The 23,755-nt window shown below is 54.6% G+C and overlaps 6 protein-coding genes, 2 non-coding genes and 2 pseudogenes across 10 annotated transcripts; 7 read left to right on the top strand and 3 right to left on the bottom strand.

Moving 5' to 3' along the window:
* Positions 1 to 1,856: 1,856 nt before the first annotated feature.
* THITE_t70 lies at positions 1,857 to 1,953 on the top strand. The gene has a single exon. It is a non-coding gene; the product is annotated as a tRNA-Leu (tRNA).
* A 1,285-nt stretch (positions 1,954 to 3,238) lies between these two features.
* Positions 3,239 to 3,333, top strand: THITE_t71 (annotated as a pseudogene). Its single transcript has one exon. The product of its transcript is annotated as a tRNA-OTHER (tRNA).
* Positions 3,334 to 3,655: 322 nt separating this feature from the next.
* Positions 3,656 to 3,750, top strand: THITE_t72. The gene has a single exon. It is a non-coding gene; the product is annotated as a tRNA-Leu (tRNA).
* A 326-nt stretch (positions 3,751 to 4,076) lies between these two features.
* On the top strand, positions 4,077 to 4,172 carry THITE_t73 (annotated as a pseudogene). The gene has a single exon. The product of its transcript is annotated as a tRNA-OTHER (tRNA).
* Positions 4,173 to 4,610: 438 nt separating this feature from the next.
* Positions 4,611 to 7,106, bottom strand: THITE_128544 (SWI/SNF complex protein-like protein). The gene is made up of 3 exons (XM_003653011.1): positions 6,762 to 7,106; positions 6,149 to 6,681; positions 4,611 to 6,078 (listed from the first exon to the last, which is right to left on the bottom strand). Exons 1-3 carry the CDS (start codon positions 6,868 to 6,870, stop codon positions 4,687 to 4,689), a joined length of 2,034 nt encoding a protein of 677 aa, XP_003653059.1. The 5' UTR covers positions 6,871 to 7,106; the 3' UTR covers positions 4,611 to 4,686.
* A 239-nt stretch (positions 7,107 to 7,345) lies between these two features.
* Positions 7,346 to 8,672, top strand: THITE_2115059 (uncharacterized protein). Its single transcript, XM_003653010.1, has 2 exons — positions 7,346 to 7,804; positions 7,890 to 8,672. Exons 1-2 carry the CDS (start codon positions 7,499 to 7,501, stop codon positions 8,634 to 8,636), a joined length of 1,053 nt encoding a protein of 350 aa, XP_003653058.1. The 5' UTR covers positions 7,346 to 7,498; the 3' UTR covers positions 8,637 to 8,672.
* THITE_2115057 (uncharacterized protein) lies at positions 8,673 to 10,694 on the bottom strand. The gene is made up of 3 exons (XM_003653009.1): positions 10,185 to 10,694; positions 9,653 to 10,111; positions 8,673 to 9,581 (listed from the first exon to the last, which is right to left on the bottom strand). Exons 1-3 carry the CDS (start codon positions 10,479 to 10,481, stop codon positions 8,709 to 8,711), a joined length of 1,629 nt encoding a protein of 542 aa, XP_003653057.1. The 5' UTR covers positions 10,482 to 10,694; the 3' UTR covers positions 8,673 to 8,708.
* A 784-nt stretch (positions 10,695 to 11,478) lies between these two features.
* THITE_2115055 (uncharacterized protein) lies at positions 11,479 to 13,430 on the top strand (the record flags this gene model as incomplete). Its single annotated transcript, XM_003653008.1, has 2 exons — positions 11,479 to 11,665; positions 11,739 to 13,430. Coding segments are annotated over exons 1-2 (1,670 nt in total), but the record flags the coding sequence as incomplete, so codon positions are not given.
* Positions 13,430 to 17,316, bottom strand: THITE_2115054 (uncharacterized protein). Its single transcript, XM_003653007.1, has 3 exons — positions 17,028 to 17,316; positions 16,843 to 16,945; positions 13,430 to 16,764 (listed from the first exon to the last, which is right to left on the bottom strand). Exons 1-3 carry the CDS (start codon positions 17,073 to 17,075, stop codon positions 13,622 to 13,624), a joined length of 3,294 nt encoding a protein of 1,097 aa, XP_003653055.1. The 5' UTR covers positions 17,076 to 17,316; the 3' UTR covers positions 13,430 to 13,621.
* A 1,611-nt stretch (positions 17,317 to 18,927) lies between these two features.
* On the top strand, positions 18,928 to 22,921 carry THITE_2115051 (uncharacterized protein). The gene is made up of 3 exons (XM_003653006.1): positions 18,928 to 19,092; positions 19,163 to 19,908; positions 19,964 to 22,921. The coding sequence occupies exons 2-3, from the start codon at positions 19,312 to 19,314 to the stop codon at positions 22,799 to 22,801; spliced, it is 3,435 nt and encodes a 1,144-aa protein (XP_003653054.1). The 5' UTR covers positions 18,928 to 19,092; positions 19,163 to 19,311; the 3' UTR covers positions 22,802 to 22,921.
* Positions 22,922 to 23,755: the final 834 nt, after the last annotated feature.

The following is a 23,755-nucleotide window of genomic DNA, read 5'->3' as shown; positions in this document are numbered from 1 at the left end:
ATATTTTCTAAGTTTTCTCTTTTTAAAAGAGAGTATAGATTTGAACTTAACTTCTATTAATAGATATATTTTTCATCTACTTTTAATATTTTATACTTTTTAAGCTATTTACTACCTTTCTTACTTTATTAATAAGTTACTCTCTTTATTATAACTTTATATATAAAAATTAGATATTTAAATAGTCTAAAGCAGAGGATTTAAGTATTTTCTTAGTCTCCTCTTTTTAAAAAAGAGTATAAGTTCGAACCCTACCCTTGTCAACCATTTTTTTTTCTTTTAAAAAAAGGGGGGTAGGAGAGGCGAGAGAGGCGGGAGAGAGGGTAGAAGAGGCGGGGGGGGGCCTATCTAGGTACTAGCTTTTACATTAGTAAGTCGCTTTCCTAGCTAAAGGTTTTCAAGCAGATACTTCTTTATAAGTATTGAGCAAATAGTTATAGCAAAGGATTTAAATATCTTATTCTAAGTCTCCTCTTTTCGAAAGAGAGTATAGGTTTAAACTCTACTTTTATTAATAGATATATTTTTATCTACCTTCGACATCTTATATTTTCTAAGCTATTTACTACCTTTCTTACTTTATTAATAAATTACTCTCTTTATTAAAACTTTAAATATAAAAAGTTAAGTAGCTAAGTAGTTAAAGTAGAGGATTTAAGTATTTTCTTAATCTCCTTTTCTCGAAAGAGAGTATAGGTTCGAACTCTACTTTTATCAACGAATATATTTTTATCTACCTTTAACAAAATGTTTTCTAAGCTATTTACTACTTTTCTTACTTTATTAATAAGTTACTCTCTTTATTAAAACTTTAAATATAAAAAATTAAGTAGCTAAGCGGTCTATAGCGGAGGATTTAAGAATTTTCTTAATCTCCTTTTCTTAAAAGAGAGTATAGGTTTGAACCCTACCTTCGTTATTGATTTTTTATTCCTACTAGCTTTATCACTTAGTAAGTCTTTCTTAGCTAAAGGTTTTCGATTAGATATTTCTTTATAAGTATTAGCTAAATAGTTATAGTAGAGGATTTAAATATTTTCTAAGTTTTTTCTTTTTAAAAGAGAGTATAAGTTTAAATTTAACTTCTATTAACAAATATATTTTTTATCTATTTTTAATATCTTATACTTTTTAAACTATTTACTACCTTTCTTACTTTATTAATAAATTACTCTCTTTATTATAACTTTATATATAAAAATTAGATATTTAAACGGTCTAAGACGGAGGATTTAAGTATTTTCTTAGTCTCCTCTTCTTAAAAAAGAGTATAAGTTCGAACCCTACCTTTGTTAACCATTTTTTTTTTCTTTTAAAAAAAGGGGGGTAGGAGAGGTAAGAGAGGTAGGAGAGAGAGTAGAAGAGGCGGAGGGGGGCCTATCTAGGTACTAGCTTTTACACTAGTAAGTCGCTTTCCTAGCTAAAGGTTTTCAAGTAGATACTTCTTTATAAGCACTAAGCAAATAGTTATAATAGAGGATTTAAGTATCTTATTCTAAGTCTCCTCTTTTTAAAAGAGAGCGTAGGTTCGAACTCCACTTTTATTAATAGATATATTTTTATCTACCTTCGATATCTTATACTTTCTAAGCTATTTACTACCTTTCTTACTTTATTAATAAGTTACTCTCTTTATTAAAACTTTAAATATAAAAAATTAAGTAGCTAAGTAGTTAAAGTAGAGGATTTAAATATTTTCTTAATCTCCTTTTCTTAAAAGAGAGTATAGGTTTAAACCCTACTTTTATTAACGGATATATTTTTATCTACCTTCGACAAAATGTTTTCTAAGCTATTTACTACTTTTCTTACTTTATTAATAAGTTACTCTCTTTATTAAAACTTTAAATATAAAAAATTGAGTGGCTAAGCGGTTAAGGCGGAGGATTTAAATATTTTCTTAATCTCCTCTTCTCGAGAGAGAGAGTGTAGGTTCGAACTCTACCTCTATTATTAATTTTTTTTTCCTACTAGCTTTATCACTTAGTAAGTTACTTTCTTAGCTAAAGGTTTTCAACTAGATACTTCTTTATAAGCATTAGCTAAGTAGTTATAGTAGAGGATTTAAATATTTTCTAAATCTTCTTTTTTTAAAAGATAATATAGGTTTAAATCTTACCTTTATTACTTATTTTTTTCTACTAGCTTCTTTACTTTAGTAAGTTACTTTCCTAATTAAAGGTTTTTAACTAGTTATTTCTTTATAAGTATTAACTAAATAGTTAAAGTAGAGGATTTAAATATTTTCTAAGTCTCTACTTTTTAAAAGAAAGTATAGCTTAGAACCTAACTTCTATTAACAAATATATTTTTTTCTATTTTCAACATCTTATACTTTTTAAGCTATTTGCTACTTTTCTTACTTTATTAATAAGTTACTCTCTTTATTAAAATTTTAAATATAAAAAATTAAGTGGCTAAGCGGTCTATAGCGGAGAATTTAAGAATTTTCTTAATCTCCTCTTCTCGAAAGAGAGCGTAGGTTCGAACCCCACCTCCGTCATTGATTTTTTGTTCCTACTAGCTTCATTACTTAGTAAATCTTTCTTAACTAAAGGTTTTCGATTAGATATTTCTTTATAAGTATTAGCTAAATAGTTATAGTAGAGGATTTAAATATTTTTTAAGTTTTCTCTTTTTAAAAGAGAGTATAGGTTTAAACTCAACTTCTATTAACAGATATATTTTTTATCTACCTTTAATATCTTATACTTTTTAAGCTATTTACTACCTTTCTTACTTTATTAATAAGTTACTCTCTTTATTATAACTTTATATATAAAAATTAGATATTTAAACGGTCTAAGGTAGAGGATTTAAGTATTTTCTTAGTCTCCTCTTCTCGAAAGAGAGCGTAGGTTCGAACCCCACCTTTGTCAACCATTTTTTTTTCCTTTAAAAAAAGGGGGTAGGAGAGGCGGGAGAGGCGAGAGAGAGGGAGGGGGAGGGGGGGGAGGAGCCTATCTAGGTACTAGCTTTTACACTAGTGAGTTACTTTTTTAGCTAAAAGTTTTTAAGTAGATACTTCTTTATAAGCATTAGCTAAGTAGTTATAGTAGAGGTTTTAAGTATCTTATTCTAAGTCTCCTCTTCTCGAAAGAGAGTATAGGTTCGAACTCTACTTCTATTAATAGATATATTTTTACTTACCTTTGACATCTTATACTTTCTAAGCTATTTACTACCTTTCTTACTTTGTTAATAAGTTACTCTCTTTATTAAAACTTTAAATATAAAAAATTAGGTAGCCAAGTGGTTATAGTGGAGGATTTAAGTATTTTCTAAATCTCCTCTTCTTGAAAGAGAGCGTAGGTTCGAACCCCACCTTTGTCAACCATTTTTTTTTTTAGGAGAGGGTGGGAGAGGCGGGGGGGGGCCTGTCTAAGTACTAGCTTTTGCACTAGTAAGTCGCTTTCCTAGCTGAAGGTTTTCGAGCAGATACTTCTTTATAAGCACTAGCTAAGTAGTTATAGTAGAGGATTTAAGTATCTTATTCTAAGTCTCCTCTTCTCGAAAGAGAACGTAGGTTCGAACTCTACTTCTATAAATAGATATATTTTTACCTACCTTTGACATCTTATACTTTCTAAGCTATTTACTACCTTTCTTACTTTGTTAATAAGTTACTCTCTTTGTTAAAACTTTAAATATAAAAAATTAGGTGGCCAAGTGGTTATAGTAGAGGATTTAAGTATTTTCTAAATCTCCTCTTCTCGAAAGAGAGCGTGGGTTCGAACCCCACCCTCGTTAACCATTTTTTATTTTTTAAGAGGGGGTACGAGAGGCGGGGGGAGGTATATATCTAAGTACTAGCTTTTACACTAGTGAGTCGCTTTCTTAGCTAAAGGTTTTCAAGTAGATACTTCTTTATAAGCACTAGCTAAGTAGTTATAGCAGAGGATTTAAGTATCTTATTCTAAGTCTCCTCTTCTCAAAAGAGAGTGTAGGTTTAAACTCTATTTCCGTCAATAGATATATTTTTGCCTACCCTTAACATCTTATATATTCTAAGCTATTTACTAACTTTCTTACTTTGTTAATAAGTTACTCTCTTTATTATAACTTTATATATAAAAAATTAGGTGGCCGAGCGGTCTAAGGCGGAGGATTTAAGTATTTTCTTAATCTCCTCTTCTCGAGAGAGAGCGTGGGTTCGAACCCCACTTCCGTCAGCAAAACCATTTTTGGGCTGTTTGCTGCCTTCTTTTTTTTCGTCGTACTGACTCGTCTTCCTGACAGACAAGGAGGCGAAACCCCTTGGCAAAGCCAGTTCAGTGGTCTGTGGATGACTAACCTCTTGATGTGCTGAAATCGCTGTGGTATGTATTTACACTTCGTCGAGGCCTCCAAGAGCAGATCGCATTCGCAACGGCAGCAAAAACCGAAAACCCATCCACCACTCCCAACCTGATCCCTCCTTTAGCAGTCCGGTAACTAATTGATACAGCAGATATCAGAACATCTCCTTTTCATGCACCATAGTGGCTCCCGCCCCAGCAATAGTACCCATCCATCCGCTCACTGACCGCGGATGATCCAATAACCCCTGACGCCTGGAGAAATAACTACCGATGAACCCGAACAAGGACCTAAGGAACGAACGCGGCCGCGGCTAACTGGCTAATAACGATAGTGGCCACGCACAAGCGGCGCGTACTGGTGACCAAGTCCAGGCCACATGGTCACCTAAGCCTCGTAGCTCTTGATCTGGCCCTCCGCACTGAGCGGCTGCACGGCCCCGGGGGCGGGCGGCGCGTGGAAGGTCATGCGCTGGCTGCCGTCCGTCATGAGCTCCTGCGCCATGCGCATGCCCTGCTCGCCGCCGACCGACGCGGCCTGCCTCAGCCCCTCCTGCACCTCGCGCACGCGGCGCTTGAACGCCAGCCGGTCGAGGAACAGCTGCTGCCGGGCGCGCTCCAGCTCGCGGCGCTCGGCCTGCAGGATCGCCTCCATCTCGTTGAAGTACTTGAGCTTCAGCTCCATCTTCTCGAGCATGACGTTCACGGCCGCCGACACGAGCCGCGTCATTTCGCGCTCCTCGTGGGAGGCGAGGCCGCCGGCTCTGGCGCCCATGGACGCGAGGGGGATGTTCGCCAGCGTGGACGCCGTGGTGGCCTCATGCCTCCCATCGACGTCCATCGCGTCACCACCCGCCTTCTCCTTGCCCTTGCCTTCGGTCTGTCCTGCCTCTCCTTGCGCGCCGCCCTCGAGTTTGTTCCGGAGATTCTGCTTGAGAATCTCGGCCGACTTGTTGGCAGCGGCTGCCGTGCTGGCGGGGTCCGCGAGGCTGGCGAGGAAGCCGACAACCGACATGACGGGGTTGTCAGTCTGGCTGAATGGGAGCTGGCCGCCGTGGCTGCCAAGCATCTGGAGGCCAATTGGTGCGTCCAAGCTCTCTGACTGCAGATATTTATCCTCAATGTCGAGCTGCAGGAATTGCAGCACGCACTCCTCGCGCGTCCGGGTCCCCACATACTCGGCGATCTCGCCCCAGTCCTCATCGTAGCGCTCGAGTGCCTCAAGCAGCCGTAGGATCTCTGCATCGCTCCATGGTGCGTCCCGGTCGAGGATGGACGAGTAGGTGGGGTTCTCCATGCGCGTGTAGTGGGCGCTGGTCTGGTTGCCAGGCAGGCGACCTTCGAGGTAACAGCTCGGGCACAGGTCGTACTTGACCTTGGAGTTCGGGTCGGATTGCGAGCTGTGGTAGTAGATGCGCGTGCAGTCGGTGCCGCAGTTGAAGCAGTTGACCTTCACGATCGGAGCCTTGGGGAGTTCATCGGTGCCGGACACACCATTAGTTGTCGGCGCTTCACCGTTGGTCTTGCTGTCTCCCTTGTTCAACTTGTTGTTCTTGGCGTTGGCTTCGTAAATGTTGCGACCGATTTCCAGGTTGAGATCGCCCTTGGGTACGGGCGTCGCGGAGGCCTTGGCATCCGTATCCTTGTTTGGCCTTCCCTCAGTGACGACAGGGTCGGCTGCCGGCTGCCAGGGTTGAAGGCCACGGGGCGTGTCGCAAATGATCTTGAAGTGACCGGTGAAGGGTGGGCCAACGTGAGATGGCCGCTGATCAGCATCGACCTAGAGCGGGGGGTTAGCACAAGAAATCACGGAAAGGAGGGCCATCCAGGAGCGGCATCATCCGTCCTACCTGGTAATTGATGAGACCCCACTGCTCGAGGAAAGCGTGCACTCGCATGATAGCGCAGACATCGCCGGCCAGGTTGCGACGACAGGCGGTGACGGTGAGATACTCCACCGGGTTCAGCCGGTAGGCGTTGATCATGAAGTCGCGGTAGTCCTTGTACACGGCCGGAGTCTTGCTTCGGTTCCGGTTGTTGAAGAACTCGGGCAGTGCTTTCCGCTCAATGTTGTGGATCGTGTTCATGTCGAACCAAGTGCTGTAGCTGGGGAGCACGATCGCATGGGTCTGAGAAATCAGGTGTTCTCTCGCAGCATTTTCAACAAACTCCTTTGTCTTGGCCTCGCCTGCGGCTTCAGTCTGACCGGCGCCATCAGCCTGCGCCGATTCATTTTTGGGCGCGTCGCCCATTTCCTCGTCTTCGCCCGCCGCCACCTCTGCAGGAGGGCCCTCGGGCGCGTCGAGGGGATTGTCCGATATCGCGCCAGGAGCGGGTGTAGTGCTATCCTGCTTGATTGCGGGTCCCTCACTCATCTGCACATCTACACGCAGCGCAGCAGGCATTAATACGGCGTCGGCAGCGAAAGCGGGATCGGGAGCGGGAGTGGGTGGCGGTGCATACCTTCAGTCTGGTCGTTGGCATCAGGAAGAGGGGGCTGCGCCAGAATTGGGTTGGCGCCCGGCGATGCGCCAGTTGTGGGAGTGCCGTAGCTGACCGAATTCTCCTCCATTGCGACGGCGATGAAGCGACCAAACTCGCGTCGTTGAATCCAAGAGTGCCAGGGGACCGAACGAGCCTGCGCGAAACTCCGCCACCGACTTAGGCTGTTTCCCAAAAGCGCGGGCCAAGCACAAGCAAGCCGAGATGCGACTCTATCGGCAAATTCAAGACCGAGTTTTGAATGCTGGCCGATGTGGAGATGCAAAAGATGCGGTTTGGCTGATGGCTGCAAGGGGGCCGTTCAATGTGGTCGCGCTGGAAATTGTTCGCGACTGACAAGACTGCTGCACGCTTGAGCAGCAAGCCAAGCAGGTGAACGCAGCCTGGCGCACGAGCCAATACCCAACAGCTGGCGCACGGGGACCATCACGTGAGATGCCCTCCAGCCACAACAGTCCTCAAAAGCACCGCCACGGCCCGGCTTCTGAACGCCCAATCTGGGTTAGCTCGCTGGCCGGTCCAGGGGTGGGACCCTCCGAAGCTAACCTCGGGCCGCTTCAATCCGCTGCGCATCGATGATTCCGTCTCAAGTCTTGCTCCGTCTTCCGCACCGTCCAAGTCCTGGCCAGTATTCACGGCCACACGCCTTCTGCCGGCCAGCCCCTGCGCACACATCAATTGCATTCGGAACGGGAACCATGCTGTCGGCCGGTCGCCGGGCGTTCTCGGCGCTCGCCCGCCCGACGCTGCGAAATGCGACCAGTCCCGCCCTCGCCCGCTCCCCCGCCGCCCTCCGCCGGCTACTCTCGGCGCTGGCCATCCTCGAGCAGCGCGATGGCAAACTCAACACCGGCTCGCTGAGCGCCGTCAGTGCGGCCCGGAAACTTGGCGGCTCGGTCCACGGCTTCATTGCCGGAAGCAACATCAAGCCGGTGGCCGCCGAGGCAGCTAAGGTCGACGGCCTGGAGAAGGTCATCGCGGTTGAGAACGGCGCATACGACAAGGTTGGCACCCTATACCTCGCGAGCACATACAATTAATTGCCGCGACAGAGACTGACACGCATGCGATGTTCCTCCCGCCGCCCAGGGCCTGCCTGAGAACTACGCGCCCCTGCTCGTCGAGAATATCAAGAAGGGTGGCTACACCCACGTCATCGCCGGCAACACGGCCTTCGGCAAGAACGTGATGCCGCGCGTGGCGGCGCTCCTCGACTCACAACAAATCTCCGACATCACAGCCATCCAGGACGACAAGACGTTCGTGCGCCCCATCTACGCGGGCAACGCCATCGCGACCGTCGAGTCGTCCGACCCGATCAAGGTGATCACCGTCCGGGGCACCGCGTTTCCCGCCGCGGAGATCGGGAGCGGCACCGCGGCCGTCGAGGACGGCGTGGATCCCAAGGTGGACAGCCCGACCGAGTGGGTGTCGGAGGACCTGGCCAGGTCGGACCGGCCGGACCTGGCGACGGCGAGCAAGGTTGTCTCGGGCGGGCGGGGGCTGAAGTCGAAGGAGGACTTTGACAGGATCATGCTGCCGCTGGCAGACGCGCTGGGGGCCGCGGTCGGCGCGTCGCGCGCCGCCGTCGACAGCGGGTACGCGGACAACAGCTTGCAGGTGGGCCAGACGGGCAAGGTGGTGGCGCCGCAGCTGTACATGGCGGTGGGCATCTCGGGTGCGATCCAGCATCTGGCGGGCATGAAGGACAGCAAGGTGATCGCGGCCATCAACAAGGACGCGGACGCGCCTATCTTCCAGGTGGCCGACGTCGGGTTGGTGGGCGACCTGTTCGAGAAGGTGCCCGAGTTGACGGAAAAGTTGAATAAGGCCTAGAATAAATTTTACAGCAATTGTACAAGATATCCGGTGCATACCTAGTTACACTCAGACCCGTGCTGCCTCCCATCACCCAAGAACAGCCAGCATATCCGCCGTGCGGGTGAACTTCTCCCTCTCCTTCCCCACCGCCCTTCCCCTTTCCCTCTCGGCCGCATCAATCCTCCGCCACCCCTCCCAGTCCACCACGCGCGCCGTATCGACCCCCCCGCCCACGCTTTCCCTCCTCACCCCTTCCCACCCTGCAACAGCCCCGCCACCATTCAAGAACCTCGCGTGCCCGGCCCCACCAGCCCAGTCCTCGGCGATCGCATCAGCGGTCGCGAACGCGTCCTCCATCGTGGACGCGATCACCCCCGTGGGGCCGCGCTTGACCCAGCCGGCGCAGTACAGGCCGGGGAACGCGCCGACGCGCATGGCGGCGTCGGCGCCGCGCTCCTCGTGCCGCACGCGCCCGCCGCGCCCGTCGTTGCTGATCACGCCCCAGCGGTCGTCGAAGGGCACGCCCAGCGCGGCGAACTCGGGCAGCGGCTCCGACCGGTAGCCGATCGAGCGGAAGGCCAGCGGGGCGGGGAGCACCACGGTCGTATTGCTGCTGCTGCTGTCGCCGGTGCTGCTGTCGGAGGGGAGGGCGTAGGCGTTGGGGTCGAAGGGGGAGGAGAGCGTCGTGCGCGCGAATTCGGTCGCGGCAAGGCGGGTGGGGGAGGTGGCGGAGGGGAGGAACTGGGTGGGCTTGAGCAGGAAGTCGAGGGACCAGGACTTGGTGGGTGGGGGGCTGTCGTCCGGTCTGGTGGGGGAGCCTTGGAGCAGTATCTCCATCAGTCGACGCGGGGCGCGTGGGAGTGATTTGAGGTCGGGGGGTACGAGGGAGGTGTCGATGGGGTGGAAGGCCACCGAGGGGAGGCGCATGAGCTCGCGGACTTCTTTGATAGTGAAGGCGGCCTAGTGTCGATCGTTAGAGGTGGGTGGAGTGCGCGGATTGGTAGAGGGGTCGAAGGGGGTGTTCCCCATACCTGCATCGGGCCACGACGCCCGACGATGTGAACCCTCTTGACCTTGCTCTTGGAGAGCGTCTCGATGGCATGCTCGGCAATGTCAGATTTCCGCAACACATTGACATCTTCGAGCAGCATCCGCGCCACGTCCAGGGCTACGTTTCCTTGCCCGATGATGACAGCCTCGTCCCCCTGGGTGAGGTCAGGGGCGAGGTCGGCATGCTCGGGGAGGCCGTTGTACCAGCCAACAAACTCGCGGGCAGAGTAGACACCTTTCAGGGTTGACTCGCCCGGAATCCCGAGATGCCTGTCCTTGGCAGCGCCGTACGAGAAGACCACCGCGTTGTAGTGGCGGAGGATGCTGGCCAACGGAACGGTGGCGCCGTCCGGGTGGTCACTCTTGGTGCCGATTGAGACATTGCCAATGAAGGTGAAATTGGGAGAGGATGCCACCTCTTCGAATTTCTCCTGGCAGTTCTGTGCCGGCAGGTTCAGCACTGTCCAGTACGTATGTGAGGCCGCAGGTGTTTCGGGTTCGGGGGCCACGCACTTTCACCTCGGGGTGGTCCGGCGCCACACCAAACCTCACGAGACCAAAGGGAACGGGGAGTGCCTCGTACATGTCGACCTTGACATCCTGGATTTTGGACATGGCCCGGTAGGCTGTGTAAAACCCGGCCGGGCCGGAGCCAATCACGGCTAGGCGCAACGGCCGTCCCCCGGGGCTGCTGCTGTGCGCTGTAGAGACGCTCCGAGAAACTGATGGGCCGGGTGACGCATTCAGCCCGTTCAACACCCGCTGCCAGCACGCACGGGGCCGCGCCCGGAGGCAGCGGACAGGAAACATGGCTGTAATCCGTATCTCGGACTGGCACCCTACCGACGTGCAAGACGAAAATTGCAGAGGGTGAACATTGTAAGCGGCCCGAGTCAATCAGTGTCAACCAAGAAACGCCGACGCCGGAATGTCGCTCCACGGTGCATCCTTTGTGTCGGGCCGGTACGGAGTACAAACCTGATTTTAGCGGGTCTTGCGCGCCCCCCGGCACAGTGGGCTCGGGGCCGGCGGCGCTCCGAGCTGCCCGCTCCACAGCAGAGGGAACCTTAACGTTAACTCCCGTCATCGCCTGTAACCTGGAAGCCTCCAACGGGAGATGGGATAAGATGGAAAACCTGGGCTTGCACCATTGCCAACTGCCGTCAAAACACGCACAAACGGGCGCAAAGCCCAGGGGATTAGCCCATATTTTGAGGCGCCAGCTTCCCCAATCGTTGGGATGTTGTGCAGCTGTGCAAAGTGCCTTGTCACACGAGCGGCGCTTACACGGTTGCCTGGTCAACAGCTCTCAAACACACTCTCAGCCCTGCCCCTGCCGACCTCCCCGATTGACAATTGACCGCCTCACTTTCAGCGTTCCTACATTCTACCGAGGCTGAACCAACCTCACAACCTGCTGCCTGCGTTCTCGAGTGTGATCAATGCAACTTCTGGATTTCAGGTCTTTTGCAAAACTCCACATCCGACACATCTACTTCACATTCCCCGCGCCACAAAAGCTGAGCCGAAGCCGCCGCCATGGGGGGGACTCGGCCGCCGTTCATGTACCAGGCCGTCAAAAATGACGATCGCTTCCCAGCAGTTCCGTTCGACCCCAAGGCCGTGACTCGGGCGAGCTACGAGCGCCCGAAACCCAAGCCCAAGCCGAACGGCCCGCTTGTCTCATTCGACCGCCATCCCGAGTGCGCCGCCCTTCCCCGCATTCCATTGTGCTTCTCCATGCTCCATTCCAACCCCACCAGTCGGCGTTGCATTTTGAAACATGCGCTAATTACGGGATGACGATGGATAGTGCCCACATGGTGCCCAGCGGGAGGTCCAGGTTCCGGCCCATGAGCTGGAGGACTAAGTCCTGGATCAAGCGCATGCGTGTCGTGCAGCTGTGTCTCAGAGTCCTCGAGGCTGTCGCCGCCGTCGGCCTCGTGGTCGTCATGAGCCTGGCGGGCCTGATCGGCTGGATCATGGGGGTTACGGTACGCGCCCCTATACCTAGTCAGTCACTTCGTTGTGCTCTCTGGGCCACGCTAACCAGTACCGGCACTCTAGCTGGGCGTGGTGATCCTTCATTGCCTCTACAGCATCTACCACCATGCCCGACCAGCTGGCTCGCGGACGCCCGGCTCTTCTGCAGCGTACCACGTCTTCTCGGGCATTTCCGATCTCTGTGCACTGCCTCTCTATGCGTACGGGGCGATCACGACCAGGAACAAGAGCGAAGAATGGGAGACCACGGATCTAGCCAAGACCAATGTCATGAAGTTCATGGTGCCGTCCGTCTACTACGGTCTGATAGCCGCTGGAGGACTGCATCTGCTGTCACTGGCCATCTCGCTGTGGCTTGGCGTCATGTTCCGACGCATCTCAATGATGCCGCCGGACATGAACCCGCTGGAAGCCAACCTCACCTCGCGAGCGCACAAGAGGAATAAGTCCTCAGTCGCCACAACCTCAACCTACTCAGACGAGAAGCCCGAGAGCCAGCTCTACGATGAGCACTCGCGGCCTCCGTCCATCCCCTTCATGCATACCCGCCAGGGTTCGGAGGCGTCCTTCGATAGCCACGACTCGCGCTTGAACCTCCCGAGTCGGCAGTACCAGATTACTCCAAGCAACCGCAGCTCGACCAGCTCCCACAACTTGAAGCGCATGTCTGCGCCGCCAGCGGCAAGTCGCGGCTCGTACACGGATATCCCGCTCGGAGAGACGGGAGCCAGCCACTCACGTCCAATTTCCATGTACTCGGCCGGCGAGGGTCGCCCGAGCAGCGGCTCCGTGGCCTCGTCCCGCCCCGAACCCGTTGCGGCGACCCAGACAGCTCAACCGCGCTCGGCCAAGTTCACCGAGACCTGGTACGCCTCCGAGTCGCTCATCAACCGCACCCAACAGCGCAACCGCGCATCAAACATGACAAACCCGTCCCCAACCAAGCGAGGCAGCAACTACGAGTCCCTCCGCCAGACCCTCGATGCTTCCGACTCGGAAGACGAGAACACCAACACGTACCACTACTCCTACAACCAGCCCGCATCCCCCGGCCTGGGAACCGACAACGGCGAATCAGCCCACCACCTCCCCAACCCGCTCCGCTCCCACCCCACCAGCACCACCACCATCACCACCACGACCAAACAACCCCCCTCCCAAGCCCCCACCACCCCGCGCCGCCCGCGAACACCGTTCAGCCGCCTGCGCGCCTCCGTCCTCTCCGAGATCTCCCTCAACGACCGCCGCGTCAGCGGCAGCCAGGACATCACCGACGCCCGGCAGCACCCGCGCAACCGCACCAGCTCGATCCAGCCCGACGCCGACTTCTCGCTGCGCGACTACTCCAAGCCGTACGGCGAGCTGAAGGCCACCACGCCGCCTATCATCGTCGGAGGCGGTGCCCGGCAGGTGTCGACCGGGAATGATTATGATTTGGGGTCGTCTGCGGCTGCTGCTGCTGGTGGGCTTGGTAGGCGACATGTGAGCGGCAAGGTGGCGGAGGAGGGGCTCGCGGATGGGGGTCGGGGGTGGGGACGGTCGAGGTATAGTGTTTTTGAATGAATGAGTGGGGTTGTTTGTTTTCTCGGCGCTGGGTTGAACAAGGGGGTGGGGTGGAGTAGGGTGTTGGAAGTTGATGTTGGAATGAATGACTGGAATGCTATGCGGGATCATACCGGTTGTGGTGTTGCGCCGTATGGCGCTGGAGTTAATTGGGTTCACTTTCTGGTCATGGATGGCGGAACGACGACGGGAATATGTAAGACTAACGACATGTACGGTTGCAATCGAATGTCTGTCTCATTCCAGGTTTAACTCTCTGCGAGTGTCCAAAGTACCCAAGCTGTTCATAGGGTATCCCTCAAGCAACACCAAAAGCGCCATTTCCACCCATCCGCCTGCAATTTCCCGAGCACATCGTATGGATGATGGTGGGTAACGTTCACTTAATCCTCTCCCCTTTTCTCCCTCACCCAAGCGGCCCAGTCCGTCCGCCCACCACTCCCACCAAGTCCGTCAACCCCCTCCTCCGTCCAGGCCCTCCCGTCCCACGCACTCCCCAGCCCACACAGGTGCCTCATGGTCGGCCTGCCGTGCGGACAGTTCCACGGCTTCTCCATCTCGCCCATGTGCCGCACCACCCGCTCCATCTGCCGGCGCGACAGCGCCCGGCCGATCATGATGCTGCTGCGGCACGCGCGCATGGCGAACAACTTGCGCACCTTGCTGGGCCGCGGCACCGTCGTCGCGCTCGACGTCGGGTTGTCCGCCAGCAAGAAGAGCAGCTCCTCGAAGTCGGCAACCGAGAAGGTCGTCTCGCGGCTGAGCGGCAGGCTCAGCAGCTGCGCGCGCGCCCCCACGGGCCGCGCGCCCGACGTGTCGACCTGCGCAACGAAGCCGTTGCGCTCGAGCGCCGGCAGGTGCTCCAGGATGATCTCCTCTTCGAGCGCGGTCAGCTCGAGCGTCTTCGGCTGGACGAGGCGCTGGGACTGCACCGTGGTGGTGGCTTGCAGGCGCTCGAAGTTGTACTTCTCGTCCGAGGCGTGTTGGTCGATGATGAAGAGTTCGTCGTCGTCCGCTTCCGCGCGTCCGTCCTCTGTCGAGGGTTCGGCCTCCCGGACGGCCAGGATGAAGCCGAGATTGAATTGTCCGACGACCTTCATCTTTGCAAAGTCGGACTTGGAGATTTTGAGCGACAGCTTCTCCTCCGCATCGTCTGCATCGAGGCCGTCGGAGCTCTTAGCCGCCGAGGCCATCGAGCGCGGCTGCGGGAGGTGCCTTGCAAGGGCCGCAATGCGTCGCTGAATCTCGTCCGCGGTAGTCTTGACTTGCTGGACCAGGGTAAGGGTCATGTCTTTTCGCCTCGCCCGCCCCTTGACGAACATCTGTGAGCGCTTTTCGCCTTCTTCTGACGGCTCGATGGCAGCAGCCTCGGCCGCGTTGATCATCTCCTGAACCTTTCTGTCCTCTTGAGCCTTCTTCTCGTCCTCGCCCATGTGCTCGCCGTCGTCATCGGCAAGATCACCTTGGGAAGACGGTGAGTGGTCAACAGACTCCAGCGAGGCGCCAGGCTGGCTGCCAGCTTCCACATCCTCCTCCTCTATGGCATTCGAGAGCTGCTCCCAGCGACCGTCAGCACGATCGTCATTCTCGCCCGGGACCCCTTCATTGTCGACTTGAGACACGAAAAGAGAGTCCTCTTCAGCATCCTCCTCGGCTCCTAAATCAGCCGCCTCTACATCTTCGTCTTCCTCGACCACAGCCCCGATCTTGTCTCTCAACCCTTCGTCGGGGTGAGCCGAAGCGGAAAATAGCTGAGAAAGTCTTCCGCCAAACGACGGCAACGGCGCCGTCTGCTGCTTTGCCTTGTCGGCGCCGCCGGCCCTGCTGGGTTTCAAGGGCTCTCCCACTCGGAGCCTTTTGCTGGGCTCCCCAATCAAGCTTGTTACTGTATGGTCGCCAATCGTGATCGTCGCCACCTCCGGAGCAGCACGCTTGAGCGGCCGGGAAATAGTCGCAGGGCCGGATCTTGAAGACGGAGGTTGTGAAGGAGGGGGAATGGCAAGAACCGGTTGTTCCGTCATTCCCCCCTGCTGCCGCACGCTCCTGCCGAGTCCCTGAGCCTCCGTCTCAGCCGCGGGTTGGGCCGCCTGCACCTGGGAACCTCGGGCTTGGCCTTTTCCGGCGTCGTCATGTTCGCCCGTGGTCTCTCCTCCTGACGATGGCAGTTCTTCAGCAGCTTCGCCCCGCTGCTGATGGTGGCTTGGTTCTGCGGCTTTTGAGTCTGATAGTGATGTCTCGGCATCAGGAGTCTTCGCAAGCCAACGGGACAAGAGTGCTCCGCTCTTAAACGAGCTCTCATGTTTTTGAGGCGCCCGTGTTCCATTTCGTCGCTGAGCGTCCTTTTCCACCTCGCTTCCGTCATCGCGATCGCTCTCCTCACTGGCGGCTTCACCATCTTCCCCACCTACTGGCCGCTGTTGGCGGTCGGGTGAACTTCTGTCGGAATACTGCTGCGTGTCTACGGTGGCAGCTCTGCTGCTCCTGGCCCGGACCGACGTAGGGGATGCCGAAAGATCGCCTGCTGGCGGCCTGAACGGAGGTGGCTTCAGCGCTGGCGCTTGGGCCACGGGGATGGTCACATCTTGCGTCTCGAACAGTTCAATCAAAGACTCCCTCAGATTGTCGAGCATCTGGCCTTGGTCATGCAGCAGAATGGTTCGCTTGTCAGGGCTGACATTGACATCATAAAGACGGGTGTCCAGTTGAATATCGGCAAAGATGAATGGCGACTGGGCAGCGTTGTAGGATCGATAGACCTCATTGAAGACCTTGGCAAATTGCGGTAAGCCGCAGGGTCGGCCGTTGATGTAGAACATTTGCCTGTCTGGCGTCTGCCGGCCTTCGCCGTGGCTAGGCCGAGACACATGACCGAGGATGCGGACCTCTGTCGAGCTGCCGTCTGCCCTCGCCTTTCCCTTGCTAAGAGGACCGGCGGTGGGTATCAATTCCAGCTTGAGATCCATCGCCACGAGGGCGTTCATGGTTTTGACGCCAAACACGTTGATAATGTTCTCGCGGGTAGATGGGTTCCCTTTAGTCGAGAACAGGACCATGCGCTTGCCCTTGGTGGGCTGCTGTGAGACGGTAAACTTGACGCCAGTTTGCACGCAGGCATACTGGTTCAGGAGGTTGATCACCTTGCCCCACTCTCTCTTGATGTTCCTCTCCAGTTCGCGTCGGCGGACTGGCAGGTTGCGGAAGAGGTCCTCGACGACGACGGTCGTGCCTCGCTGGCCAGAGACGACACTGGTGCCCTTAAGCTTGCCAGAGGCCTCAAACTCAAGCCTGGTGGCGCGCGGCGCCTCCTGCTGGGTGCACGTCACGATCGAAACGCGGGACAGGGCGCAGAGCGAGGACAGAGCCTCGCCTCTGAAGCCAAACGTCTGCAGCTCGGAGAGGTCATCGTAGCTGGAGAGCTTGGACGTGTAGTGCTTCAAGGCGACGGATTCGTAGTTATGGGGCGCAATGCCGGAGCCATTGTCTTGGACCTCGATCGAGTCCAGACCCTGGTTTTTGAAGCGCACCTCTTGGACGTGGGTCGCTGTCGTCAGCCACAGTCCCGATCAAACGCGAGAGACCAAGGTTGCTGGTTTGTGTTCCCTACCAATGGCCGTGGCGCCAGCGTCGATACTGTTCTCGACGAGCTCCTTTGCAACGGAGCAGAGATCGACAATGACCTGGCCAGCCTGGATTCGATGGACCTGTTCCTCAATGTTGGTCAGTCATTTTTTTCCGAGGGAGAACGAGAGAGATCATGAGAAACGACAGAGCGATGCAGGGCAAACGCACTGTGCTGGATTCGATGGCCTTGATTGTCGCATTTGAGCTCATGGCCATTCCTTCGTTGCCTGGCAGCCGCTACCGCCACCGCGACAACTGGGCGGACAAGGTAGCATGCCTCCTGGAGAGAGTGTCGAGTGTGTGTTGAGGCCGGGCTCAGGCTCGACACCGTGCCAATTCCTTCCAAGCCGTGCTTGAAAGTGGTCGTGCGGATAACGCGACGTGGATGCGGAAGCGTGTTCTGCTCGCGAGGTAGCTACACAGTGTCCATATCAGTGTATCCCGTACAGTGTACTGTATGTCTACAGTGCAACTGACGAGTGCCTTCCACAACACGGAGATTGGGGGTTCCGATTGCCGCGAATCAATCACACCGTGCGCTTTCTCACAGCATGCATGGTGTCTCCTCCCTACTCGGTACACGATAGGCCAATATTCTGTACCGTAGTATTCCGGACAGCGCAGACAACAACGAATGTCAACTGTCTGCTACCGAGGAAGGTGAAATTCGCAAGCGCAAACAGGAACGAAAACGTGAAATCTCTCGTGGTAATATACCATAGCACAGTGCGCCCCGGAGTAGCTCTGTATGCGGTACGGAGTATTTGCTACACCCCCGTCTCGCAATGAGTTCGACGTTGAGATCCCTCGCCAAGGCCGTCGGCTAGTTAACATTCCCCTGCAATGACGTTATCGGCCTCGGCCAACCTCCATGTGCGGAATGCGCGGAACGACCTATCGCAGGGGTTGCAAAAAACGTTTGCAAGGGTGAATACAGTTCAATGCTTGTTTGTTTGTTAGTTCGGTTCTTCGCCCCACTTTTTAACAGGGGCCTATAGCCAACCAAACTCGGCCTTTTTGCCCACCTGTTCCTCATCACTCTCCAGAATCTAAGTTCGACTAAAGCACGTTTGATATAGATGAAGCAGTGTATTGAACGCCATTTTCCTACCTGACTAACTGGTCAGACACCGAAGGAAGCTGTATTGTAGGTAGAGGCGATAGTGCCCTCAGACTTCCTATTGTGGTTGGACTATTTCGTGCCAAGACGGCTAGGTAGGTACCTATGATTTAGAGCCCCTGTGGGATCCGCCATAAGTACCACGCTAACGAACAAACAAGGAGTCGACTGTAGAAGGTGAACGATCCCTCTACGGATCCGTAAGGTACTCACCAGGTACCTGAGTTAATCCATCATAGGTAAGGTACCTGTAGTGTAGAGTAACCTGGTTGAGCGCTGGAGGCAAAGACAAACAGGGAATTGGTGCTGCAGGCGGTGGCAAGGTCAGCCAGGTATTGATTGATCAAAAGCCAGGTTTGGGAGCGGGTTGCAACCTCTAGTGTAGAATTACCTAGGTAGGCACCTCTACTTGATAGCGGCTGCTCGCCAGCTCCGCGCTATATTTCGAACTCTTCCAGCTCGCAACACTCCAGCCGAAAGATTTGCGCTCGTTCCCTGCCTTCAACTTGTTCATTCCGTCCCGTCGCTGTTGGAGCGTGCACTCTCGTTTATTTACTGTCTCGACCGTACACTACCGTTAATTCACCCTTTCAAGATGAAACGTCCTGCCACTCGCTGAAGTCGATCAGTTAACATTAGATCGCCAGGTCGCGCGACAGAGCTTGATCGAAATCCTACACTATTCCGCAACCGGTTGCGCCGATCCGGCATCGCTAATTTGGCACTTCGCCGCTCCGGAGTCGTCTCCCCTTTTGTTTGTTTCAGATGAGAAGGAACCAGGATCTTCCAAGATCGAATCCAAGTCTAGCTTCAGTCTCGGACGATCAGCTTATCTTCCACGGTCCCAGAACTTAGCGTGGAAGGTAGTGTGGAGTGTACGGAGGTAGAAGCCACCCTGCCGCCTACGTCGAATCAACTCGGCCCGTTTCGAGGTCAAGCCTGTGGCCAATCCACTAGCTCCTTGCGCAGAGTTAGTGGGGTGCAGCGGCTGCAGCCAGCCAAGCTTTTGGTGGTGGTGCGCCCCGAATTCCGCAACCCGCGCAACTACCCGTTTGGCCACGCTCTTCCCAGAGGTCGGTCGAGGCGTGCTCGGAATCGGGCCAAGGCGAACAGGTGAGTTTGGCAGCATCGGGGCGACCTCCGGGTCCGGTCTCCGGCCAAACAGAATCACTAAGAAGGGCAGAAAACCGCTTCGAATCGGCCCATGCACGGTGCTTTTACCTCCGCGCCGTTCGCCGTTCAGTCGCTTGACCCGGCCGACCGAAAACCCCACGGCCATATATCGTTCCACGCTCAGAGGCCGGAGTCCTCCGCCACGGAGTCCCCGCTGGGATGAGGAAGCACTCGTCGGGATCGTCGGAGGACGATGATGTTTCTCTCGTCGAGCCCCCCACAGACGCTTCCCTCCGGCTCCATGCGGAAGAGCCGCGCTTGTCAGCGAAGCCCGCGACCAAGCTCGACCGTCGCCGCAGTCTTGACCGCCGCCCTTCCTTCTCAGTTAGCCGACGGTCCAGCAGCGCCAACTGGCGATCACCGGAATCTCGCAATGGGCAGGGGGAGAAGCTTCCCGCCGCCGGCCGCACTGCGCCGTCGTCCCCTCTTGGCTTGATCCTAGCGCCCACCGGGGAGCTGCAGCCAAAAGGAACAAAAAAGGCCCCAGAGACGAGACTTGCTGGGCGGCGCCCGCAATGGAGGAGTCCCTGGGCAGTTGGCGTTCTGGGACTCCTGACATCCATTGTCGGTCTTGGCTTTCTGTTGACCGTCCTTCACTCTTCCGTGACGCGACAGCTCGATCCAAAGGGGTGCCGCATGTCGTACATGCGACCGTCGTACGCCAAGCTCAACGAATTCGATACCGAACACACGCGTCTTGCGAGCAAATACTCTCTGTACTTGTACCGAGAACAAGGCGTCGACCATGACACGAAGGTTTGAGGTGCCGCGGAGGATGGCTCGGGTCTTGCGGTTGACTAACGGCCTCCAGGTCAGGGGCGTGCCCGTCCTCTTCATCCCCGGCAACGCCGGGAGCTACAAGCAAGTTCGGCCCATCGCTGCAGAAGCTGCCAACTACTTCCACGACGTTCTACAACACGACGAGGCAGCGCTCAAGGCCGGCGCGCGGGCTCTTGACTTCTTCACCGTCGATTTCAACGAAGACATCACGGCCTTCCACGGCCAGACTCTCCTCGACCAGGCCGAGTACCTCAACGAGGCGATCCGATATATCCTCTCCCTCTACCTCGACCCGCGAGTCTCGGACCGGGACCCCGATCTCCCCGATCCGACTTCCGTCATAGTTCTGGGGCATTCCATGGGAGGCATCGTCGCGCGTACGATGCTGACCATGCCGAATTACCAAGCTAACTCGATCAACACCATTGTCACCATGTCTGCCCCCCACGCCAGGCCTCCCGTGTCTTTCGACCGCCAAATTGTCAAGACATACGACGACATCAATGGTTACTGGCGCCAGGCCTACTCGCAGCAGTGGGCCAACGATAATCCCCTGTGGCATGTTACGCTCGTGTCTATTGCCGGCGGCGGTTTGGATACTGTGGTTCCCTCCGACTATGCGAGCGTCGAGTCTCTGGTGCCGGACACGCATGGCTTCACCGTCTTCACCTCGACCATCCCCGCCGTGTGGACAAGCATGGACCACCAGGCAATTCTTTGGTGCGACCAGTTCCGGAAGGTTATTGCGCATGCCATTTACGAGGTTGTGGATGTCCACCGGGCCACGCAGACAAAGCCTCGGGCCGAACGTATGCGGGTGTTCAAGAAGTGGTTTCTCACTGGCATGGAGGCTGTCGCCGAGAAGACCGCGCCTCGCTCGGACCCAACCACGTTGCTCACCGTGGCCGACAATGCGGACTCTATCATTGCCGAGGGAGAGCGGTTGGTTCTCCGAAGCCTCGGCTCGGCGGGCGCAGTACGGGCTCATCTCCTGCCGATCCCGCCGTCAGGGTCGCCGGACGGGAAGCGCTTTACCTTCTTGACGGATGCGAAGCTCGACAAGCCAGGTGAAAACGGGAAGTTGGAGGTTCTCTTCTGCAGCGTGATTCCGTCGCAACCGAGCCAGTCTTGGGCAGGCTTCTCCAGCCAGATCGACCTTTCCCGAGGAGCCACGGGAACCACTCGACTTGCGTGCAGATCCGCCGGCCCGGATGTCGTGTCGCTTCCAGCCTCCACTCGCTCGACGCGCTATCCCTTCTTTACTGACAGAGAGCGAGAGATCACGCCATTCTCCTATCTCGAGTACGGCGTCGATGACATCGCTGAGCACCAATTTGTGGCCATTGTTGAGAAGGCGACCAGTCCGACACCGGGATTTGTAATCGCCGAGTTCAGCGACCATTCTAGGTCACACTGGACGGAGAATATCGACCTTCGGCGTCTGTTGACGTCTGGGTTGAAGCTTCGCCTCCCTGCCGAGCGACCAATGGTCTCCAAGATCAAGGTGCCCTCGTTGCAGTCGAGTCTGCTGGCCTACAATTTGCGAATCAGCCAGCAGGGCTGTGATGGCCAGGAGGAACTCTTCGCGCCGTTGGCCCGGCAGTACTTGGCTGAACCGTACGAGTCCAAATATTTCGTCAACGCGCGAGAAGTCGCCGTCAGCCTCCATGGTGTTGCGCCATATGTCCCTCCGCCGCTGGCAAGAAAGCTTGAGGATGACGGATTGGGCTTTCAGTTCTGGACGGACCCAACTTGCAACTCCAACATCCAAGTCGAGCTGACTGTCGATGTTCTTGGAAGTCTCGGCAAGCTCTACATGCGCTACCGCACGGTCTTCGCAGCCTTCCCCTTGTTCGTGGTTGCCCTGGTCCTCCGGAAGCAATTCCAACTTTATGACGCTACGGGGCTATTTATCCCGTTTTCGGAAAGCCTGGAGATGTCCCTGCGACGGTCCATTCCCCTGATGCTGGCATCCCTCACACTCCTGACTTTCTCGACTGCGGGCTCGTCCACGGCAGGCAACGCCAGATTGTGGCGCTGGCGAGATGACGCGTCCTCGATCATCGATTTCCGCAAGAACGACCTTTTGATCGGAACCCAAGAGCCCATGTTTCTGTTCCTGATCCCTCTGATTGGGATCATCTGCGTCGGTGTTTGCACCGCGGTCCATTACATGGCTCTCATTCTGACGCACTTGCTGAGCGCGCTTGCGAGCCTCCTCACCTTCCGCCCTGGATGGATCCGCAACGAGGATAGGAGGAAATTAGCACCTGTGTTCTGGTGTCCGTCCCCACGACGGCGGATGCTCACGACGGCTGTTTTGCTGCTCCTCGTCTCGACCGTGGTGCCTTATCAGTTCGCCTATCTGGTTGCTTGCCTGGTGCAGCTGATGACCACGGTCCGAGCCCAGCGGATTGCCTCGGATCTTCGGTCGGCCGCCAACTCGAACTTCTACAACTACGCCCATTCGATCCTCATCCTCATGCTCTGGATCCTGCCCATCAACCTGCCGACCTTCGTGGTCTGGGTTCACAACCTGGCGGTCCATTGGCTCACGCCTTTCACATCGCATCACAACGTCCTGTCCGTCATGCCCTTCGTGGTCCTTGTCGAGACGTTGACGACCGGCAAGATGATCCCACGCGTTGCCAGCCGGCTCAAGCACGTCACCAGCCTCCTGCTGTTCTGCACCGCGGTCTACGCGGCCGTGTACGGCGTCTCGTACGCTTACACGCTGCATTATCTGGCGAATCTGCTGGCCTTCTGGCTAGCCATTCTCCACTCGTCGTCAGACTCGTGGTCCCTGGCAGGGCTGAGCCACCTCTACGCAGGAGATGCCGACGGCCGCAAAAGAGGAAAGGAGCCGTGAGCTGCTCCCTCTTTACCGGCTCGATTCGCCTCTCTGAGAGCCGGAGCTATGCATGCGACCGCTCTCCCATGGCTTGACCTCGTCTCGCCAGTATGGATATCTCCTGCCTGCATACCCGATCCGGCATTCCTCCACCCACCCTTCTTTGCGACTCTCGGCACATGACCCCCCTGTACATATCCCAAGTCTGTCTGTCCGAGAGATCTTGTCCTACCATCACCGTCTTCGAACCCGCTCTTCTTATTCTTCTCGTGATTTACTTTCTAGCACAGACGGCGTCCGGCGGATTCCCGATTTATCCTGCGATACCAGCGATTCCAGCGCACACTGCATTTGCATCGGCGGGGTTGTTTTTTCAGCGCGCATTTCTTGCCTGGGAGCATGAAGCGGGCTTATTTTTTCTTCCCTTTCCATATTTTCTCTTCTTTCCACATTTCATCTGCCCTAATCCAGCAGCGTGGTTCGGTTGGCTATGTTATGGGGGCAGGCAGCGCGCCAATGTCGGCGTGTTAGACCGGGCAAGGTTGTCTGTCGGTTGGATAGACTGTTGACACAGTCCATCTGAGAGGTTTCCGGGCTTTGGGATAATCGGACGGCGGCTGGCATGGTCTACGGGGAGGCTCGCATTTCCCATTCTCTTTTTCAGGGCAGGTTTTTTGTTCGGTGTGCGGATGAGACGGGTCGGGATGAGCTATACCCCCATTGGATACCGGTAATGTCTATGTTATTTTCCACGCCGCTCTTTTTCGTACCCTAGGCGGGCTGGGAAGAGGTCAAGCCTGCTTTGCGTGGGAGCAAGTCAGGGGTTGAGGCTGTTGCGGAAAGCTACACGGCCGAGACAGACAGGCATCCCCATACTGGCTAGCTAGGCCGTGGAATGCTTTGGCACCGGATAAGAGGTACAGCCCTTGGGGTATGAGGCGGGACGAACGAGATACGAGTTTAATGTCCTGG

Source organism: Thermothielavioides terrestris, chromosome 2 (assembly GCF_000226115.1).
Source record: "Thermothielavioides terrestris NRRL 8126 chromosome 2, complete sequence".
NCBI classification, from domain to species: Eukaryota; Fungi; Ascomycota; class Sordariomycetes; order Sordariales; family Chaetomiaceae; genus Thermothielavioides; species Thermothielavioides terrestris.
The sequence above is the reverse complement of the archived record's forward strand: the minus strand, read 5'-3'. Positions and strand labels throughout refer to the sequence as shown.

What these genes read in the sequence shown, in the direction of transcription:
- THITE_128544 (XM_003653011.1), bottom strand. Translation starts at nt 6,870, where the DNA reads ATGGAGGAGAATTCGGTCAGCTACGGCACTCCCACAACTGGCGCATCG. An exon ending in TGCCAACGACCAGACTGAAG is followed by an intron (nt 6,682 to 6,761) that starts GTATGCACCGCC and finishes CGCTGCGTGTAG; the next exon opens with ATGTGCAGATGAGTGAGGGA. An exon ending in GGGGTCTCATCAATTACCAG is followed by an intron (nt 6,079 to 6,148) that starts GTAGGACGGATG and finishes CCCCCGCTCTAG; the next exon opens with GTCGATGCTGATCAGCGGCC.
- THITE_2115059 (XM_003653010.1), top strand. Translation starts at nt 7,499, where the DNA reads ATGCTGTCGGCCGGTCGCCGGGCGTTCTCGGCGCTCGCCCGCCCGACG. An exon ending in AGAACGGCGCATACGACAAG is followed by an intron (nt 7,805 to 7,889) that starts GTTGGCACCCTA and finishes CCCGCCGCCCAG; the next exon opens with GGCCTGCCTGAGAACTACGC.
- THITE_2115057 (XM_003653009.1), bottom strand. Translation starts at nt 10,481, where the DNA reads ATGTTTCCTGTCCGCTGCCTCCGGGCGCGGCCCCGTGCGTGCTGGCAG. An exon ending in CGGACCACCCCGAGGTGAAA is followed by an intron (nt 10,112 to 10,184) that starts GTGCGTGGCCCC and finishes CTGCCGGCACAG; the next exon opens with AACTGCCAGGAGAAATTCGA. An exon ending in GGCGTCGTGGCCCGATGCAG is followed by an intron (nt 9,582 to 9,652) that starts GTATGGGGAACA and finishes GATCGACACTAG; the next exon opens with GCCGCCTTCACTATCAAAGA.
- THITE_2115054 (XM_003653007.1), bottom strand. Translation starts at nt 17,075, where the DNA reads ATGGCCATGAGCTCAAATGCGACAATCAAGGCCATCGAATCCAGCACA. An exon ending in AGGCCATCGAATCCAGCACA is followed by an intron (nt 16,946 to 17,027) that starts GTGCGTTTGCCC and finishes ACCAACATTGAG; the next exon opens with GAACAGGTCCATCGAATCCA. An exon ending in CGCTGGCGCCACGGCCATTG is followed by an intron (nt 16,765 to 16,842) that starts GTAGGGAACACA and finishes CCCACGTCCAAG; the next exon opens with AGGTGCGCTTCAAAAACCAG.
- THITE_2115051 (XM_003653006.1), top strand. Translation starts at nt 19,312, where the DNA reads ATGAGGAAGCACTCGTCGGGATCGTCGGAGGACGATGATGTTTCTCTC. An exon ending in GCGTCGACCATGACACGAAG is followed by an intron (nt 19,909 to 19,963) that starts GTTTGAGGTGCC and finishes AACGGCCTCCAG; the next exon opens with GTCAGGGGCGTGCCCGTCCT.